Source organism: Mauremys reevesii, linkage group 3 (assembly GCF_016161935.1).
Source record: "Mauremys reevesii isolate NIE-2019 linkage group 3, ASM1616193v1, whole genome shotgun sequence".
Taxonomy (NCBI): domain Eukaryota; kingdom Metazoa; phylum Chordata; order Testudines; family Geoemydidae; genus Mauremys; species Mauremys reevesii.
The window spans coordinates 76,619,118-76,639,723 of record NC_052625.1 but is presented as its reverse complement, the minus strand read 5'-3'; the positions used below and the strand labels follow the sequence as shown (position 1 = coordinate 76,639,723).

The window sequence follows — 20,606 nt, the reverse complement described above, 5'->3', positions numbered from 1 at the left end:
CGTGGTAATTATTAAAAACAAGCTGCTTTTTATTTATTTTTTTCTGTTGTTAGCTTTGTGTCAGCACTGTACAGCTCCTGAATACCATGAGGTTTTTTTTTTCCTATGAGGCTTTTAAACAAGTGGATTCTTTTCTATTATCATAATTGTGTACTCCAAACTCTTCGGTTTTTATGCCAACTTTCCCCACTTCTTTGTTCTTCCTCCCTTTCTCAGGATTTGCACAGTAACTGGCACACTAGATGTAAGAGCAGCAAGCTTTTTTTTCATTTATTTAATTTTTTTTGTTTGGTTGTCGTCTTTTTAGTGGGCCCAGTATTTGCAATGGTTGGATGTTTTTAAAATATATATATATATATCTGTATATACAAACCCTTGTGCTGTAGTCCTCCTGTAGTATTTTTGTTGTGCATTTAATGTGGCTTTATCGCTGCATTGATTTTGTGCAATCACAGGAAATCAGTGGTGGATCCAGAGAGGGCTGGAGGTTGGGATAGAAAGGAGATGTTAGCTGCCACTGGCAGGTTTACACTATGTAGTTAGAATTCATTTTCTACTACAGTACTTGCCAAAGTAGCTGGTAGTTTATTATAATAATAATAAAAAAAACACCTCTGCTGTTTCTTTTCAGGGTTACAGCAGGATGTTACTAGTTATTCCTGATATTTTGGCACTTTGAGAGCTTTTTCATACAACAGAGAAAATGTGTATCCCTTAGAGGCAAAGGATAACAATAATTAATCTGTCACTGAGCACACTCATTTTAATTCACTGAATATGAGTTATAGGCAGCCCAATGCCATTGGTATTAATGCCTGATAGCATTATGAAAGCCCAGCCATTGTGTCTGGAGGAGAAATTATAGATCCTGCTGTGAATGACTGCTAGATATTCTAGATTTTATGGGATAGCTGAGCTCACATAACTGCTAGCAATCCTACAAATACCTATCTAAAAAGTCATTCCAAGAGAGCACCAAAGTTTAGATTGGGTGACCCAGGGAGAATATATTTTTCCATTCCTTTTTACAGGATAGATACTTACTCCAAGATTCAGGAACATGTGGTTGATTGTTAGGGGAATGGAGTGAGGTCCAGAGTACACAATATAACCTGTTCCTTGCTACTTCTACATTTGATGCAGGAATTTATCAATGAGTTGTTAACTTGTTATTACTGACTATGAGCCTGAGTCAGTTTTTACTCAAGTCAGTTGTAAAAACTCCTGTTGACTTCAATGGATGTAGGCTTTGACCTCTTAGTGGTGGTGGTGTTCTATGAAACTTGATTTCTTTTCCCATCTCCACATTGGCATTAGCAGAAAACCCTGCAGTGAGTCAAGATGGATGTAAGATTTATTGCCCTTTTCCAACCTTCTCTTTGGGCTATCCCCATCTAAGCTCCTTGTCCTGATTCCCCTTTCACTAGTACCACCTTCCTGTACAAAATCCTGGAACATCCACTGGTAAAAACACTGATGGTTCTTCAGCAAATGTGTTTCTTACTTGTTTTTGTGATGTACTTAATGTTGTACCTTTCTGTATGTATATTTGTTTTGATTGTCATGTTTCTTTTACCAAAAAAAGGTTCAAAATCAAAGTTGCGCAAATGTTCATTATCCCATCTGATGGTTTTCCATTTTTCATTTAACTCTCTCTGTCTGTGCTGTCTCACCATGATCATGATAACCTTGAAAGTGATTTTTTCTCTCCTCCCAAAGCCCTTACTTTAGTTGACAGATAATGGAATGCATTTGCTTAATCTACACTTGCATTATCTTGCTAGTGTTAGGCACTCTTCTAGTACAGGATTTTTTTTCTTTTAACAAGACTTCAAAAAGAAACTTGAATATGTCCTTGGATCAGAATGATTTTTCCTAAATTAGTTGGTGAGGCAACTTCTGTAAAAATTACCAATACTTACCATTTAAAACACATACCCTCCTATATGACTGTTGTAGTTTGCATAAAATCATTATTGTTGTTTGTGATGTATGGTTAAATAGATCAAACTTACTATGCAGCAAGGAAAAGAGAGTTTGGATCAGGCTACTGGAGTTCTGCTTTAGCCAAATACAATATCTCTGAAATACTAATCACTTTAAAATCTGTTGATATTATTAACAGTAATGCCCTTGACACCTTTTATTTTAAAAATTTAAACTGCTTTACAAATAATTAAGCCTCACAAACCCTGTAAGATAGATAACCATAATTATACCCATTTTATAGATGGATAAATAAAACAGTTAAATTAAGTGATTTCCCCAAGATGACATAGCAATTCATTTAACTGAGTTGGGAAAAGAACCCAGAAATTCTGAATTCCACTTTCTTCCTTTAACCATCAGACTGTACAGCTATCCTGTTAAGAGTTTCAATAGAAGATTGATTAGCAGTCTCCTTAAAAAACATAGGATTACTACAATTATCTGAGATTGATTTCATTTTAATTGGAGTTAATATTCATATTCTTCATTTAATACAATCTCTACAATCTACTAAATACTAGTATGTTTGAAAAAAATACTAAGATTTAGAAGAACTTCTTTACTAATTGAAAATAGATTTTTAGACCCATTTTTCATTTCATTAAACCTTTTGTGAATCTTGCCCTTTATTAGAGGAATATTATAATTGCATTTGACTGATCTCACTTGAGAGACAGTTTTGGAATAGTGCCATGGAATTTTAAATTACAAAGAATAACAGTACTTTATTTCTGATGCCTGACAGTATTTGCCATGTGCTACAATGTCACCTTTGGTTCAAGACCAGTTGATTTTTACCTTCAGAAGATTCACAAATTTCCACAACAGCATTTATACAGAAAGGACACTTAAACAGTAGTTGAGGGCTTCACAGGCAAAACTCTACTTGAACTCAGAGTGCTAGCATTCTGTTATAGACTCGTAATTGAAGCTCACAATATACAGTTGTTTTCTCAGCAGTCTTGAATAATCCAATCATTTTTAAGCTATAAAATGGAATGAGGTTTATTGTTAAAATTGTTAACTTTTAGAATGGTGTTCTTTAAGAACATAAGAATGACTGTATTGATTCAGACCAACTGTCCATCTAGCCTTCCATCCTGCCTTCCGACAGTGGCCAATGCCAGGTTCTCCAGAGGGAATGAACAGAACGGGTAATCATCAAGAGATCCATCCTCTGTCGCCCATTCCCAGCTTCTGGGAAACAAAGGCTAGGGACTCTTCAGAGCATGGTTTTGCATCCCTGCCCATCCTGGCTAATAGTCATTGATAGACCTATCCTCCAGGAACTTATCTAGTGCTTTTTAAAATCTTGTTATAGTCTTGACCTTGGCAGCATCCTCAGGCAAAGAGTTCCATGGGTTGAAAGCATTGTGTGAAGAAATGCATCCTTTTGTTTGTTTTAAACCTGCTGCTTATTAATTTCATTTGATGACCCCTAGTTCTTGTGTTATGAGAAGTAAATAACATTTACTTTTTACTCCTTACTTGCTTTCTCCGCACCAGTCATGATTTTATCGACCTCTATCATATTTCCCCTTTAGTTGTCTCTTTTCCAAGCTGAAAAGTCCCAGCCTTATTAATCTCTCCTTATATGGAAGCTGTTCCATACCCCTAATATTTTTGTTGCCCTTTTCTGAACCTTTTACAATTCTAGTATATCATTTTTGAGATGAGGTGACCACATCTGCACACAGTATTCAAGATGTGGGCATATCATGGATTCATAGAGAGGCAATATATTTTCTGTGTTATTATCTATCTCTTTCCTAATGATTCACAACACTGTTAGCTTTTTTGACTGCCACTGCACCTTGAGTGGATATTTTCAGAGAACTATCCACAATGACTCCAAGATCTCTTTCTTGAGTGGTAACAGCTAATTTAGACCCTGTCATTTTTTATGTATAGCTGGGATTATATTTTCCAATGTGCATTACTTTGTAGTTATCGAAACTGAATTTCAGTTGTCATTTGTTGCCAGTTACCTAGTTTTGTGAGGTCCCTTTGTAACTCTTTACAGTCTGTTTTGTACTTAGCTACCTTGAATAGTTTGGTATCATGTGAAAATGTTGCCACCTCACTGTTTATCCCTTTTTCCAGATCATTTATGAATATGTTGAACAGTACTGGTCCCAGTACAAACCCCTGAGGGACACCCTAGTTACCTTTTTTCATTCTGAAAACTCACCATTTATTCCTACCCTTTGTTTCCTATCTTTTAACAAGTCACTGATCCATGAGAGAACCTTCCCTCGTATCCCATGACAGCTTACTTTGCTTAAGAGACTTTATCTGGCTTGAGGTCTTGAATGGTCTGTTTCCTATTAGATTTATTGCAACTGAGGGGCAATAAAGAGACAACAACAGACTTGTGGCACTGGTAACTCAGCAGAACAATTTCTGGATCTTTTAGTGGAAATATATTAATTGGTGTTACTATGGCAGATCCTTGCTGTTTGACAGTTGTGCATTCATCAAAATTGGGCCCTTGTGCCTTTTAGAATGGTCAATATTTTTTAATATATAATGTCCCACAAATCTGTTTAAATATTAATAGCAGTGGGGATTTCAAAATGGAGACGATGAAAGAATTAATGAACCAAGATTCAAACACTTTCAAGGTGATATGTATGCTTGTTACATTCAATCTTATTTTTATTTTACTGTAGACATCGCTTCTGTTTGTATACATCACAGAATCAGACTCGCAACTGCACACACTGTAGGCATAAAGCCATTCATGTGTGTAACCATACCATTTACGTGCAACATGGGCAATGGCAGCATTTTAACCAAATATTTACATGTTTAATCAAATGTACTATAGTATATACATCACATCAATTGAAGCTAACCTAAGCAGTGACTCACTTCCCTAAGTCATGCTATATGCAATATGTATGTTTGTAAGTACACTATATGTATAAATGTTTGTGTGTGGAGGCATAAATTTGTGTACGTGACACCAAAAGTAGCTTGCTTAGATTTTAAGCAAAGAAATGGATCTGAATTCCATATGTGTAACTTGTAGTCTCCAAAGGGACACCTCTCTGTAGTCATTAAATAGTGTTTGTATCCTGAAAAAATGCTAATATTACCAGCATTTGTTTCTGAGTCAGATTATGGTCTATTTTTTTAATGCCAAGGATTTGTCATTATAAAAGAGATTCAGATATTTTATTGGTCTGAAGAATTTGATCTCTGTAATCAGTACAGGCATACTGCTCAAAACTGCTTGTGATGAACATTGAAACATATAAATCATTTGTTTTTAAAAAGGAATCTATGGGTCTGATCCACCTGCCTTTGTTCCTTGTGATAGGAGGCATGCAACACTACCTTTCTGACTTGGTATAATTTTGTGTATGATTAGTACTCATTTTACACAGATGTAAATACATTTTTCCATGAGGTACTGTGAATGATCAGATCCAATGTACTAGGAGGGAGGATAAAACTGAAATAACAAAACCTCAAAAGACAGTCTTTCATTATCTCAATGAAAACGCACTTGCAGTAATTCAGCGGTTATGAAACCATCTCTATAGAGACATTGAATGAAAGAACCAAATGCTTTGCAGTGTGCAAATTGCAATTTCTTTTACAGCAAACTGATTCTTATAGTGAAGTTGATGTGTCAGGAAATGATTTCATTATAAAGGAATATTGCTATCATTTAATTCAAGGCTTTCCTGTCCCTCCCCACCTTCCCTGAATGTCTCCAAAAGCTGAGAAGGGGAAAAGAAAGAAAAGCAAAAGTGGAGAGGCATTGAGAGGGAGATGAAATGGTAGGAGAGGAAATAAAAATAAATATTTTCAGCCACTTTAAAGGACATTATCAAATGATTTACATTTTTAAAGGCCTTCTCAACCATTCCTCTTACTTTGGACTTTCCCTCTCACCATAGTCAAAGTGATGCTGAAGTTTTTAATAGCACCACATTTTTATCTAGTGTTATTTTTATGTATATTTTTAATATATATATATTTTTAATATTCACTACACACAGAACCACTTAAAAGCCAGGCACAGGACACTCAGTATTGCCAGGTTATAAGCACTATGGTCTCGACCCAGCAAAGTTCTTAGGCCTTGATTCAGCTAAGCATATGCTTTTAAGTGCTTTGCTGAAATAGGGACTTAAGTACGTGCTCTATTTAAGCACATGAGTATTCCATTAAAATTCATGCCTGGAGTGCTCAGAACCTTGTGTTATCAAGTTCAATATGAATATTAATTGTTTCTGAGAAACTTTTTGTGTGAGAAATGAAAGTGAGAAAACAGTGCAGATTAAGTGCTGTTCAAAGCTCCTGCCAAGCTTTGTGCAGTGGTTTGTTTAAAAAAGCAACCATTTTTTCTTGTGACTATACTACCTTAACACTCTCACCTCACCTAGGCCTTAATTCAAGAAAGCATGCTGCAGTGTTCTTGTGCTTAAATATTTAAATATTTTCCTCAATTGAGGTCCTAATTTTGCTGCATCTACTGAATTTATTTTTCCTGTCACTTTTTATGCTCCTCCTCCCCCCCCACACCTTTTCCAAGTGAAAGTGGTCAGCTAGCCGCATGGCAGAGTCAAATTTCCTTTAGAAGAAAAGAAAATATTCACCTGACAAACATTTTTTTTAAAATAGGGAGTGGGAGGGGCCTAAATAAAATACATGTGAAATATTTGCTCTATGAAAAAAAAGTTTTATATTGAAACAATCTTTAACTGTAAGAGTAACATAGATCAATTTTACTGGAATATTGAAATCTAAATGATTAATGCAGTTTTTTTATAACATTTTTTATAACATTCCCGTAATAGTCTTGATTTGTGTTCTTTGTTCATGCCAAACTGCCACTGAAGTCGGTGAGAGATTTGGATACTCAAGGAATGTGTAGTTAGGCCTGTTGTAGGCTTGATCCTGCAAACACTTACGTATGTTTAATTTTCCTTACATGTGTTATCCCCTTGAAGTCATCGAAGTCGCATTTACATGCTTATGTTTTTGCAGGCTCAGGTTCCATAAAGGTAATTGAGATTCTGCAAGGTTCTTAGCATTCTGGCCCCTATCCAGCAAAGCACTTAAGAACATACTTAATATTAAAACATGAGGAATCCAATTGATATATAATAATAAAATGCTCGATATTGCAAGATGCTGAACATTCCAAGTCCAGCAAACTGTTTAAGCATCTTGCAGAATTGAACCCATGTTGATTAATATACTACTTGTGTGCACAGGATCCTCTTTTAGTCTTTTGTGTTTCGTTATTTAATTAGTTGTAAGGATTTTCAATCTTGTACAGTTGAAAAGCTATGTATCTGGTATAAATGTCCGACCCAGAGACAAATTGTGTTAAAGATCATCTGTAGTACTTGGTTCATTGTCAGGGAGAAGACTATGCATTTTTTTTCTTTTTCCCATTTCAGTGAGAATGCAGCAAGAACTAGGGGGTGGAAAAAACATTTTAAGTCTCCCTATGTTTGCCACATTTTTATGTATACCTGGTGATACTTGGTTTGGTCACCAAATACTGTGTCTTGCTGGCCAACAGAGAAAAGAGTGAAATGATTTTATATACTTCTTTTAATGTTCACATTAGTTTTCAAAATGGTTTTGCTTCCTAACCCTACCATTATACTGAAGCCTCTCACTTTGAAAGTCACAGACTGCGGACTGGTAAGTCCATTGGCTATTTGTAATTGTAATCATTCATAATTTTTATGTACAGTAAGCATCCAACCATATTCCTGTTTATACATTTTATATATATGCATATATACTGTCTCTCTAATTCAAGCACTTCCAGTCTGTGAGAATTTTTATATTTTTGTTTAACTCTCATTATTTCTTTTATTCACCAACTGAAAAGGATAATGTTCTTAATATCACATTGGATATGGAAGTTCAGGTACCAGTCCAAAATGCCTCCTATTTTTAAGAAAACTCTCAGAATTAATATACTGTACTTTTTCAATTTACTTGCATTTTTGTCATTTAGTTTCATGCCATCATCAAGTAACAAATGATTGCACATTAAAATTCTCTGTATTTAAAAAAAAATGTTTCCATTTTTGCCAAGACACCATTTGTCCCCAAACTATTTGTATAAAACCCTAATAATGAAATCATTTGCCTTTAATACCCCAGTGTAGTTTTGCTTGCTCTTATGTCTTCCCTCTGTACCAATTTATCAAGCTTCCAGTCCAACTTTGTTAATCCCTGATCTTTCCTAGAGCCACTAATGCTTCTCCTTTTCTCATTTAAACTTCCAGATTGACTCTCTGTACTGATACAATTGTAGAGGTGCATTAATTGAATGGAGACCATGTTATGTACCAGATTTTCTTAAGCAATTCTGGAGATCTTTTAAGCTCTAAACACCTGGATAACTGCTATCTACAGAAAAACTAGGCCATAGGGCCTAGTTCTGCAAAAGTCCTTAAGGACATGCTGAAGTCCAGCCCTATTCAGAAAAAACTCTTAAGCACATACTTGGTGCTTTGGTTAACCAGAACTATGGGAATTAGGTGCCTAGTATCCACTGGCTTTCAATGAGAATTGGTTGCCTAGCTCTTTTAGACTCCTTTGAAAATCCCAGGTTAAGTGTTTTCTGAGAACATAAATGTCTATAAAGTTGTTGGCTTATTTTGCTTTAAAATATATATATATATAGGTCTCTTTTCTACAATACTTGATTAATTTTTCAGGCTTTTCAATATTTATCAGACATTAGAACAAAGTAAATCCAGTATTAACCTTTGTACATGATGCAGACTTCATGCCAACAAAAACAAAAGAAGAGTATAAATGACGGAGTTTTTCTAAAATGTTGCCAAGCCCATGCTGCCACATTTTATAGAGAGAAATCTGTGTCTTGAAATGTTAATGTTCTTTTCTTATGGAAGAGAAATAGCACCCACCTGCCAGCCACATGCCATGCTTCAGATAGAATAGTGGCTATAAAATTGCATTTTGTATGTTTGTTTGTTAATGGTGACTACAGATTAAATATGGAAATTTGGTAAGGGGGAGTGGTAAGCTAGTTGACAGTCTGTGATAATTTGTACCTCCATCTGGCTTTCCACAGGAGAAAAGGTAATGCAGGATGACGAATTCACCTGTGACCTCTTCCGCTTCCTCCAGTTGCTTTGTGAAGGACACAGTTCAGGTTTGTGGGCAGGCTGCCAGTCAGCTGAGCCAAGGTGATGGTAACCAGGGATAAAAGCTCATCAGTGCTGAAGGCTTGGCAAGTTTTAAGGAAATATTATGAAAGGTTCCTGAGTAGCTGAACTGTACATGAAAGAAAAAATATTTATGTGGAGTTAAAATGTCAAGTTTCCTTGTTCATTTAAACATTGGGAGGGGAAAAAAGGGGTCACAAAATGATAACTCCTGGAGCAAGAACTATGTGAAAGGTAAATTAAATAGAAAATGAAGTGTTCTCTAGTTTTAGCTCCTGATCACTAAATGAGAGGAAAATCTCAATGGAGGGCTTTGCAGTGAATATATTATACGTTGGCATGCACAGTATTTTTAGAGTTCTGGTTGTCACTGAAGGTGGTTAAGGGGCTTAAATGTCATTCCAGGAGCATGTGGGCAGGGCCGGTGCAAGGATGTTTCTCACCCTAGGCGAAACTTCCACCTTGCGCCCTCCCCCATCCCCGAGCCCTGCGGTGGCTCCCCACCCCCACCCCGCCCTGAGCCTCCCCCTCTCCCCCATGGCAGCTCCCCCCCTCTGCTCTGAGGCACCCACCCTGCGGAAGCTCCCCCCCAGGGAGCCGTGCGGCAGCTCCCCACACCCCCTCTGCCCTGAGGCACCCCCTGCACCATGGCAGCTCTCCCCCTCCTGGCCCGCAAGCCTGGGAGGCTGGAGAAGTGAAGCAGCCACAGCGTGCTCGGGGAGGAGGAGGCGGAGCAGGGGTGAGCTGGGGTGGGGAGTTCCCTTGCATGCCTCTCCCCCCCGTTACTTGCTGCAGGTGGCCCTCCCGCCCCAGCTCCCTCCGCCTAAATGCCGGCGGTGACCAGGGCAGCCAAAGAGCTGGCCTCCGCGGTTGCCACCGAAGAAAATGCTGCCCCCCAAATCCTAGTGTCCTAGGCGACCGCCTAGGTCGCCTACATGGTTGCACCGGCCCTGCATGCAGGAAATCTTCATTGAAGAAGGAACAATAATTTTTCATATATAAAAGCAAGAAATACTAGCAATTTCTTTTAAAGTGTTTTTAATATTAGTTCACTTACTCATATACTTTGTGGCTTTATAAAAAAAGATTCCAGTTTATAGCTGTCAAACATATTCATATCATTGTCATCAGTAATGGCATAAGATTTAATTCGGATCTCATTTAGACTAGTGTAAATCAGGAATAATTCCCGTGATGTTAATGTAGTGACATCAGTGTAAAATTGAGATAAGTGAGATCAAGTCAAACTTATACTATGTTCACAGGAGAAAGCAGATATTAGAACTTGTAAACTGTTACATGATCTCCTCAATAAGATGATACCATTCAGGCAGAGGTAAACAGTTCATTGAATTAAAATATGGATTTAAACAGGAAAATTACTTAAAAGATGTTTCAATTCTTTAAAGTAGGTTTTGACCAATGGATTATACCAGAATTTATTTTAATAAATAGTTCTGAAAATATTTGAGATTTTAACTTGAACTCATCCTCTCATTTTTAGATTTTCAGAATTATTTGAGAACTCAAACTGGTAACAACACAACTGTCAATATTATCATCTCCACTGTGGATTACTTACTGAGAGTTCAGGTAAATCCATTTTACATACTAATTTCAAATAAATACAGGTAGCTTCCTTTTACTATTTCCATCTATACCTCGTGTGCCTTAACATAGAGATGCTTTATTTTGCTTTGATTATGAGTAAACTAGCCTACATTACATTTACCAGTATATTACACATTCATCACACTACTGTTGCACTTGAATATCCCTCATACTCCATTTTTGAAGACACTGAAAAAGGGATCTGGAGCTGCTTCTTGGAGATAGTCTGATATCAATTCCAGGTTTTGGGACTGGGTTTTCCGTTTGCTAAATCATTTCCTTGGGGAGCAGAAGATGGCAGCAAAAGACGTTATCACTGGGCATTTCATGGGTTCCCAGTTAGGCCTCTGTGTTTCCTATGGTACATCGGATACACTGGTGAGATCTGTGATGTCTGGCATCACTCCCCACTGACATTCTAGCTTTCAGGAAGCTCAATCCAAGGTGCAAGATCTCCTTTCTGACAGCAAGAGATTATTAGCAAGGTTGGAAAAGTTGAGACAACAGAACTTGGATGGAAAGACCAGACTTACAGCCGAGCTAGAGATGGAGGTTCATGCTCTGTTTCCAGAAGCAATTCCCTTCATCTGACTTCATTTATGCCTCCTTCACCAGAAGTCGCAGCCACAGCAGCAACAGAAGAGACAGGCTAAAAGGAGACACTTAAACTCCATATTGTTAAATGGGAGGCAGTTCTTGGCTAGATAGTATGGGGTCCTACTATGAAAAAAATTGAGTACTACTGCATAAAATAAGAAAAAGTTTTTCTGCTGCTCATATGTTCTCAGCACCTGCTCAGCCCTAACCTGTGGTTTTGCCCAATCACAGTATGCATTTTCAGTATTCTCTGTGGTGACCATTTGACCCATTTCCTTGCATCATGATGTGGAATTATCACAGGTTACTGGACATTGGAGATTATCCATTTCAAGTACATAATCCTATTCTATTCCATATAGGTTTTATGCTGTGTTCAGCACTGTAGTATTTTAGCACCTTCCAGCCGTGTTTAGTGACATGAGTACACATCTGGCAACATATTGTTTGTTTGTACAGTGGGGAGGGTTTTTTTAATGTGTATATTCAAACGCTTAGCAATGAGTGCATGTGTTTGTGGGAACACACACATTGCTATGCATATATATTAGAGAAGGCAAGATCAAAGAACTGCACCTTGCACTTGGAGCTAAATGTGGTGAGGTTTGTGATGGTCCTTAGTTCCTGGGGGAGTTCATTCCACACACGCAGACCAAGAAAGTTCTGTCTCCCTCAAACAAGCTTTACCTTTATTGTAGAGAGTTTCATTGTGCCAGAGGAGCATAGTTGTCAACCATGGTCTTCATCCTGGAGCTTTAGGGAATCTTTTAAATACTCTAGGCCCAGGCCATAGACTGCCCTGAAAATAGGGACTAACACTTTGAACTTGACTTGATGTTCTATCAGGAGCCAGTGTAGAGAGTGGAAGACAGATTTCGTGTGTTCATCATAGTCTGTGTTGCTGAGGAGATGTGCTGCAATGTTCTGTACTATTTGGAGGCTTCAGTCTGATCTGGGGTTCCTATCCAAACTGAGCCTCTGAACAATTTGTGCTAATTAGCTTTAGTTCAAAGAGATAATATCAAAATCCCATTTCTCTGGGAAAGTGTCACATTGTCATAATCCATCAAAGGGTAATGCAGAACATCTCATTCCTTTTCCTGAATCATGTGCATGAAGTACATAGAAGGAGTACTGCAGTAAACATATTCATCATTTTACCTATATGTCTGAAAATCCACGTTACTGCACACCTGTATCTTTTTTTTTAATTTAACCAATAAAATTTCCTTTTAGCATTTTTTTCTTGTTGTTTCTAAAAATTCCAGTATGTGGAAAATCAATCCTTTTCTAGTTGTTGTTGCTGTTGTCAGTATTACTGTGTGACCTTGCAAGTTCTTTAGAGGCTTGGTGGTAACAACAACAATAAACGCTTTTATGTTTTCTGGCTCATTTTGATGAAGTTTCAACTGGCATTCTTTAAAGGAGATGGAAAAAAGAATTCTGTGCACAAAGAATATTCAGTTCCTTGATTTAGCTAGCTGACAGGCAGAAAGTATAAAGACAGTATAAAGACAATAGTTCACATGAACAGCACACAGCACTGTGTTAATGATTTATTCAGTTTAAGGACCCTTATGTTTGTGTAAAGCTTGAAATAAACAAAAAGCCCAGGTAATCAAGACAAAAGTTCGATTTTTGAAGGAATTTTTGGTTTTGTTTTGTTTTTCCCTGTGAGTTTCACTGGCAATGAGAGAGAGAATGCATTATGTTGATGATACCGAAAATCTCTGAGATTATTTTAAATCCATATGAATGAATGGAAAAAAATTTTTTGGCTCACAACTAAGTTTGTTTTTTAAGTCTACTTTATGAAAATGCTGACGAACCCAGGAGTGGCAGTTTGAATATCTGACCTGTGTATGTTGTTTCCTACATCTGTTTTACAGGAATCAATTAGTGATTTCTACTGGTATTATTCTGGGAAGGATGTTATTGATGAGCAAGGACAACGTAATTTCTCCAAAGCAATTCAAGTTGCAAAACAGGTCTTCAATACTCTCACAGAGTATATTCAGGTAAGCTGCTCACATTGTCATTTGCATGAAATTAGTAAGAAATAATGTTTTGAAATATGTGTAGTAGCCATTTGTTATTTTTTTGCAACCTAAGAATCTAGCAGATTCCCAGATATCATTGAATTATCTCCTCTTTTCTAACCAAGACTGCTTGTGTCCCAATATGTAGCCCGTTGTGTCCTTTTCTTTCCAACAGGAACCTTGCCGTTATAATTTGGTTTTGCGCCTTATGACTGTACTACTGCAATGCATCCTAATGCATTCTTCACATTTACTTTATCTGAAAAGTAAAACTAATGTAGAATGTGGCTATGTGCTTAGTAAGTGGAATATTATGTGGCATATTCAATCAGCTCTGGCTTCTTGTCAGTTTCTGGCTGGAGTGTAAGGTGCTAGGGCTGACGATAAAGCTCTAAATACACTGTTTGAGAAAACTCTCTCCCCATGACATATTGCCACGTTTCAGATCTGCAGAGACTTGCTTGATCTGGGCCCTCTTTGCAATAAACAAGAAGAAACTGCTGGCAGGATGTAATGAGCGCCATAGAAAAGTTCTAGAAGATATTAATAATTCTGTACTGAGTGCAGGGCTTGGAAGGGGTGCAACAAATAAAATATGGAGCCACACATTGAAAGATAAGAAAAAAACTGAATAGCTGTGTCATTCCGTGAGAACCATTCATTCTGTGCACTGACTGAGGCAAGGGACTCATAGACTTTAAGGCCAGAAGGGACCATCATGCTCATCTAGTCTGACCTTCTGCCTATTGCAGGCAACAGAATCTCACCCACCCACTCCTGTAAAAGACCCATAAACTCTGTGAGTTCCTGAATTCCTCAAATCTTGATTTAGAGACTTCAAGTTAAAGAGACTCCACCATTTACACTAGTTTAAACCTGCAAGTGATCCATGCCCCATGCGGAAGAGGAAGGAAAAAAATCCCATGGTCTCTGCCAGGCTGACCCAGGGGAAAATTCCTTCCTGACCCCATATATGGTGATCAGTTAGACCTTGAGCATGTGGGCAAGATCCGCAGCCAGACATCTGGAAAATAATTTTCTGTAGTATCTCAGAGCCCTTCCCATCTAGTATCCCATCACCCACCGTTTGAGATCTTTGCTACTAGCAGTTGCAGATCGGCTTCATGCCACTGTAGGCAGTCTCATCATATCCTCTACTCCATAAACTTATCAAGCTCAGTCTTGAAGCTAGTTAGGTTTTTTTGTCACTACTACTTCCTTGGAAGCTTGGTCCTATGGAAAAACTTGAATTCTGGCAAGTATCAGAGGGGTAGCCGTGTTAGTCTGGATCTGTAAAAGCAGCAAAGAGTCCTATGGCACCTTATAGACTAACAGACGTTTTGGAGCATGAGCTTTCGTGGGTGAATACCCACTTAGTCGGATGCAAGTAGTGGAAATTTCCAGAGGCAGGTATAAATATGCAAGCAAGAAGCAGGCTAGAGATGACGAGGTTAGTTCAATCAGGGAGGATGAGGTTCTCTTCTAGCAGCTGAGGTGTGAAAACCAAGGGAGGAGAAACTGGTTTTGTAGTTGGCAAGCCAGTCACAGTCTTTGTTTAATCCTGAGCTGATGGTGTCAAATTGTGTTTCAAATGGTGTTGAATTCTGGCATTTCCTAACTTTTGGGTACTTGACTTTGCAATCTTCATAACATTGTTTAATGTAGTTTTTCTTTCCTATGTAACTAGCTAGAATTTTTAAAGAATCAAATTCTCCTGTGTTTTAATTTTAATGTACCCTTTATTGTTCTCTTAAAAAAGGAAGTGTGATAAATATTAGGGGAAAATGTTAGGCAGCCTTAACATGGTTCACTACCATTCATCCTATACTATATTGGATCCTCTATCCACATACAGAACTTCTTTCCCCATAAGTGGGCACTCTACTTGCAGATTGAGGTCCCATATAATTCATTCATATCGTCGTGAATGTCACATACCAGTATGCTACAATATACTAGCCTTTCCTCATGTAAAATAATCAAGTGAGAAATGCTGCTTATGATAATATGAAGTGATTAAAAATAATTTGGTGCCTTTTTTCTGATTACACAATATTTTCATTATGGAAGTTGCGGTTCAACTGTCAGGAGATTGTTTAAAACTCCACTATATGAAATAATGGCAATTATGTTAATCAGACAAAGGATAATTTTGATAAGCCAAAAAGTAGCTTTATCTGATAACTATTTTTGAGAAATTATCTCAAAAAATAATGTTTTAAAAAAATAGGGCCAGATTCTGATCACATTGTAAGTCAGGAGTAACTCCACTGAAAGTAAATGGACTTACAGAGATATGAAACCTATACGAGTGAAGATTCAGGCCTCTAATCATTGTAATTTCTCTTGGGAAGGATTTATTTAAAGACTGAGCATACAGACTGTACTTTTTTATTCACATTCAAATCCTCATTATGGAAATCTGAATTATTTTAGAGCTCATAGTAGTGAATTGTGAAAGTACAGGCTTGAATAAGTATTAGCAGAAGCTGGGGATATGCAAATGTATACACACAGCTCTTACAGATTTGGCCTGCTACACCCAAACTATTCTGTTCACAATGTTAATAATTGTCTTATTCGTTGTCCTTTGAAATATCATCTGATGTTTGTAAAAATATTATAGCATTGTAACACCAGACAGAGTTTTACAACAGGTGAAACTTGCTGAACAAAAACCAAGAGATTCATCTCTTCTTAAAACAATTTTACCTCAACCTCATCATTGTTACTCCTGGTTTACACTTGCTTAAGTAGAGGAGAATTAGACTAAACATCTGTGCCCCCCATGAGATTCCAATTTAAAGGTGCAAACTGGTACTGTTCCATGAACACTGAGATCCATTTTTTTCAACTCCATCTTTATACAGAGCTTTGAAAATTGTGGCCTTAGTTGCCTTAAAGCAAAGGAAGTGGTAGGGATATTCTACAGTAATTGTTAATGTGATATCAAATGAAATTGTCATTCCATTTATGTTTCAGCTTTCCTTAACATGCTTGTGTAGCAGCTCTCAACTGGTCATATTTTAGGTACCCTGATTCTAATTTTATCCTAATGTTTGATGTAATTCTCTTCCATATAAACCCTGTTCTCTTTTTCTTGTCATCTGCATGGTAGGGTCCATGTACAGGGAACCAGCAGAGTCTGGCACACAGCAGGCTGTGGGACGCAGTGGTTGGTTTTCTTCATGTGTTTGCCCACATGCAGATGAAACTATCTCAGGTACCATGCACTTTTTTTTCTTATTTTTTAGTTACTAACTTTTTACAATACATTAGCTGAATTGTTGCCCGAACAAATTATTTTCATATTAAGAGAGGGTGACCAGAACAACAGTGCAAGGGAATACAGAAGAATTGAGGCAGTATAGGCTGTGAACTAGTGGGAGAGAAACTTGGTCAAATGATTACAGAATGACACAGCAACTCCTATGATCCAACCCTTTCTTCTGACACCAACTTCCTCTGTAACTTTGGGCACGTCAAACATTCTGTGCCTCAATTTCCCCATCTGTAAAGCAGAGTCAGATATACCTTCTTACCTGTCTCAGGGGTGTGTGGTGGAGTATTTGAAAAATAATTTGATGTACTCAGGTTACAGGTGCCAGACAAGTGGGAAATGCTTTTTTGTTGTTGTTATTATTTTTAATCTCTGTTGTTACTTTTATAATATTTAAAGTTATAGTTATAGAGCTCTGAAGATGGAGATTTTTATTATTATTTTAGATTCTGATATAATTCAAGAATCCAGTCTTTGAGTGTGCCACAGAGATGAAAGCTGGGATGTGGTGTTGAGTGAAGGTTGATTTCTTGGTTCTGCTGAACTTCTTAGTGCTATAGACATTTTTTGTTCATGAACAGGCATATTCTCACAGCAGGTAGCATTGTAGTGAATGCAGACTTTCCTAAATGATGAAGAGGAGACACATACGAAAATAGAGGTGCACAAATAGCCTATGCATATTGTCATGGTTACCAAAATATACTTTAAGAATGAAAAAGTAGGCTTGTTCAACAACGTGTGGAAAGTCTGTGGCCAAGCCAGAAGTAAAATCCTCTTGGGTCGCAGTGTAGTGCTTTTAGTATGAGAAGACATGCTTTTCTCTTATTAAAAGTTTCTGCTTTATTCACTGTTCATCCTTTGCACTGAATGAGGCAGGAGTCCTATGGTAAAAAAAAAAAAAAAAAGAGGTGATCATGTTACATCATAAAACTGTATGAGGAGACAGAATTAAATGTGCATGAGCAACCTTAATTCTGGCACTTCTTAACTTTTGGTTGCTTCATCTTGTATGATAGTTTTTTTGTATGTAATTTCATAAATTATAAAAACCCACCACCCCCAGATACTCCATCTTATGGAGCCATTTTGACTCTCAGCATGAGTTATCAGCAGAGTTTGAATCTAGGACCTTTGAATCCACAGCACAGACCTCTACCACTTGAGTTAGAGCAGTAATATCTTCTCATCCTGAATGTGGATCAGCTGCTAGAGAGGACTTGACACACACTTTGCCAACTGTTTGCTAGACAGTAGGGTAATGTTGGTATTCAGGATTCCTGGGTTCTGTTCCTGGCTTATGAAGGAAATGGGGCCTAGTGGTTAGAGATAGCACACCTAAGTGCATAGATTTGGCACATTCATTATAAAAGGCAGTATGGCTATGGATGAGACTTGAGTTTGCGATTACAGCAGGGGTAGGCAATCTATGGCATGTGTGCCAAAGATGGCACGCGAGCTGATTTTCAGTGGCACTCTCACTGCCCAGGTCCTGGCCACTGGTCCGGGGGGCTCTGCAGTTTAATTTAATTTTAAATGAAGCTTCTTAAAATTTTTAAAAACCTTATTTACTTTATATACAACAATAGTTTAGTTATATATTATAGACGTACAGAAAGAGACCTTCTAAAAACTTTAAAATGATCACTGGCACGCAAAACCTTAAATGAGAGCGAATAAATGAAGATTCGGCACACCACTTCTGAAAGGTTGCCGACCCCTGGATTGCAGATTTGTATTCTCAGATCTGTTGGAAGTGACCTTGCACAGTGTTTTTCTTACTACATCTGTCAAATGAGAGACTGTTTGCCTGCCTCTTAAGACAGCTAGGAGGCTTTGCTCAATAATAGGGTGAGGGAAGTTCATAGGATAATTAATATTAGTTACTAGATTAGACCTGATGGTTTCCTCCTAGTCTATGGGACAGTGCAATGTCTTTTTCCCATTTGGAGTTCAAGCTCTTGGGGCCTGGAAGCATGTTCAGTATCTCAGTATAGTTGACATATCAGGAGCTCTTTGGGGCTTTGAACAAGCCTAATTCAGATGGGATGCTCAGGTATTTTCATAGCAAACTTAATAAATTCCTCTGAACAAGTGTAAATACTGATTTTCAGAGTCTTTTCTGAATTGACTAAATCTAGGTGGATTTCACTGGGGTTGGCAAATGGCACCTCTCTGGTGTACATCATAAAGGCTGACACTAGAGCTCTTCCAAGAATGGTTGGAAATAGATTTGAAGCCACTGAACTTTTTATGGTGAAATTTAAAGAAAAATATGCCTGAGGCACAGAACATGGGGAAATTTCAGATTAAATAGTTAAAGATTGACAAAGTTCTATGCAATTGAAGTTTAATAACTTTGTTTTACTTCTTATAAAACATTCCCAACTATGACTGATCTGTCCCTTTTTTTGTCGTCTTTGAGCTTTTTGTAATTCAATGTTATTGATGTTATGACACTTTTTTCTTATGGCGGTGTGGGTGGGAACCTGATCATCCCAATACTAACATCAGTTTAGCAGACATAAAGTATTATATAGGCATCATCTCTTCAACTCTGACACAGCTGCATACTATTAGAAAAGCTTTCCTTTTCTTTATTCTCCATAGTAGCTCAACTTGCACTACGGCTGTATTAAATTGCTGTTTCTTCTAAACAAATAAGTGTGTGTGTGTGTGTGTGTGTTTTGCTACTGTATAAGAGTAAATAGTTGGATAAATGTGTTTTCATTTTATTTTCAGATCTTACCTAAAGGGCCAAATACACTAATGGCCTCTCAGCTTCTCAGTCTGATTTTCCCTAAATGAAACCTACACGTGCACACACACACACACACATACACTAGTTCAAGCTGGCAGTTGTATGTGTAAAATACCTGTTTTACAAGTGCAAGTTCCTATTTGTGCAAAATATGGGCATGCAAGATCAGAGGTGAGTTGAAGTTCATAGAAATATTGGCCCCAAATAGTCTTATTTACAATGTATTCATGTTTGCAGGATTCCAGTCAAATTGAATTACTGAAAGAGTTAATGGATCTTCAGAAGGATATGGTGGTCATGTTGCTGTCTATGCTGGAAGGTAATTTTAATTTATTTTAAAAGTTTATTTTGCAAGTATTATAACCGTCTTATCCTCTGCACATTTTTTTCACAGCAAAACCAATGTCTCTTCCTTTTTTAGTATTTTAAAGTTAATTTGTTTATTATCAGAAGAGCTGTTGATCTTTAAAGGCTCATGGGAATTACTATAACTATAATTTACATGGTGAGCGATAATGTAATAATTAATTAAATCAGTGTTAATTATGCACAGGCTACCTCAGTTTGAATCATTACAAAGATTTACTTATTTCCATGTGTTTGGCTTCTATTTTGGTTCAAATGAGATACTGTTTGCTGGTGAAGCTAGAATCCAAGGTTCTTGCTACAGAAGGAAGCTTCATTATTTATCAGTTGTTTTATTTACTGTGTGTTAGCAACTTCAGTGTGCTGCATTTAACATCACACTTTTTGTATAGACAATTAACTTAAACATGAAAGAATGGGCTTTGAATTCACCTGGGTAGGTCTACCATGCCTCTGGGGGATTGTCCTGTTTAACATTTGCAACAGCTATCGTTGTATCTCAACTTCACGCAGTTGGAGGTGGCTATTGTAAAATATGGTTATTATTTATTGATTTGCAGTGGCCACTGGGACCTTCAGTTAAGGGCCAGGACCACATTGTGCTAGGCATTGAATGAACAGAGATGATCCCAAGGATACCTATTTTCTCCCTCAGAACCAGAAAGCCTAATCTCCACAGCATATCTAAGATCCTCAGAGGAGTGGCTAGAAACAATGTCACTCCTAAATTCTATCTCCCATTCAACACTCTATTAAATGTGAAAGAAATCTTAGATGTATACATA

General features: G+C 37.4%; 1 protein-coding gene across 1 annotated transcript in view; it reads left to right on the top strand.

Moving 5' to 3' along the window:
- RYR2 (ryanodine receptor 2) overlaps positions 1-20,606 on the top strand; it is a 697,632-nt gene that overhangs the window by 614,659 nt on the left and 62,367 nt on the right. Inside the window, exons 84-88 of the mRNA XM_039529228.1 lie at positions 9,074-9,154; positions 10,672-10,760; positions 13,265-13,393; positions 16,533-16,637; positions 19,693-19,774. Of these exons, the coding sequence (XP_039385162.1) occupies positions 9,074-9,154; positions 10,672-10,760; positions 13,265-13,393; positions 16,533-16,637; positions 19,693-19,774 (486 nt within the window). The remainder of the gene's footprint in view (positions 1-9,073; positions 9,155-10,671; positions 10,761-13,264; positions 13,394-16,532; positions 16,638-19,692; positions 19,775-20,606) is intronic.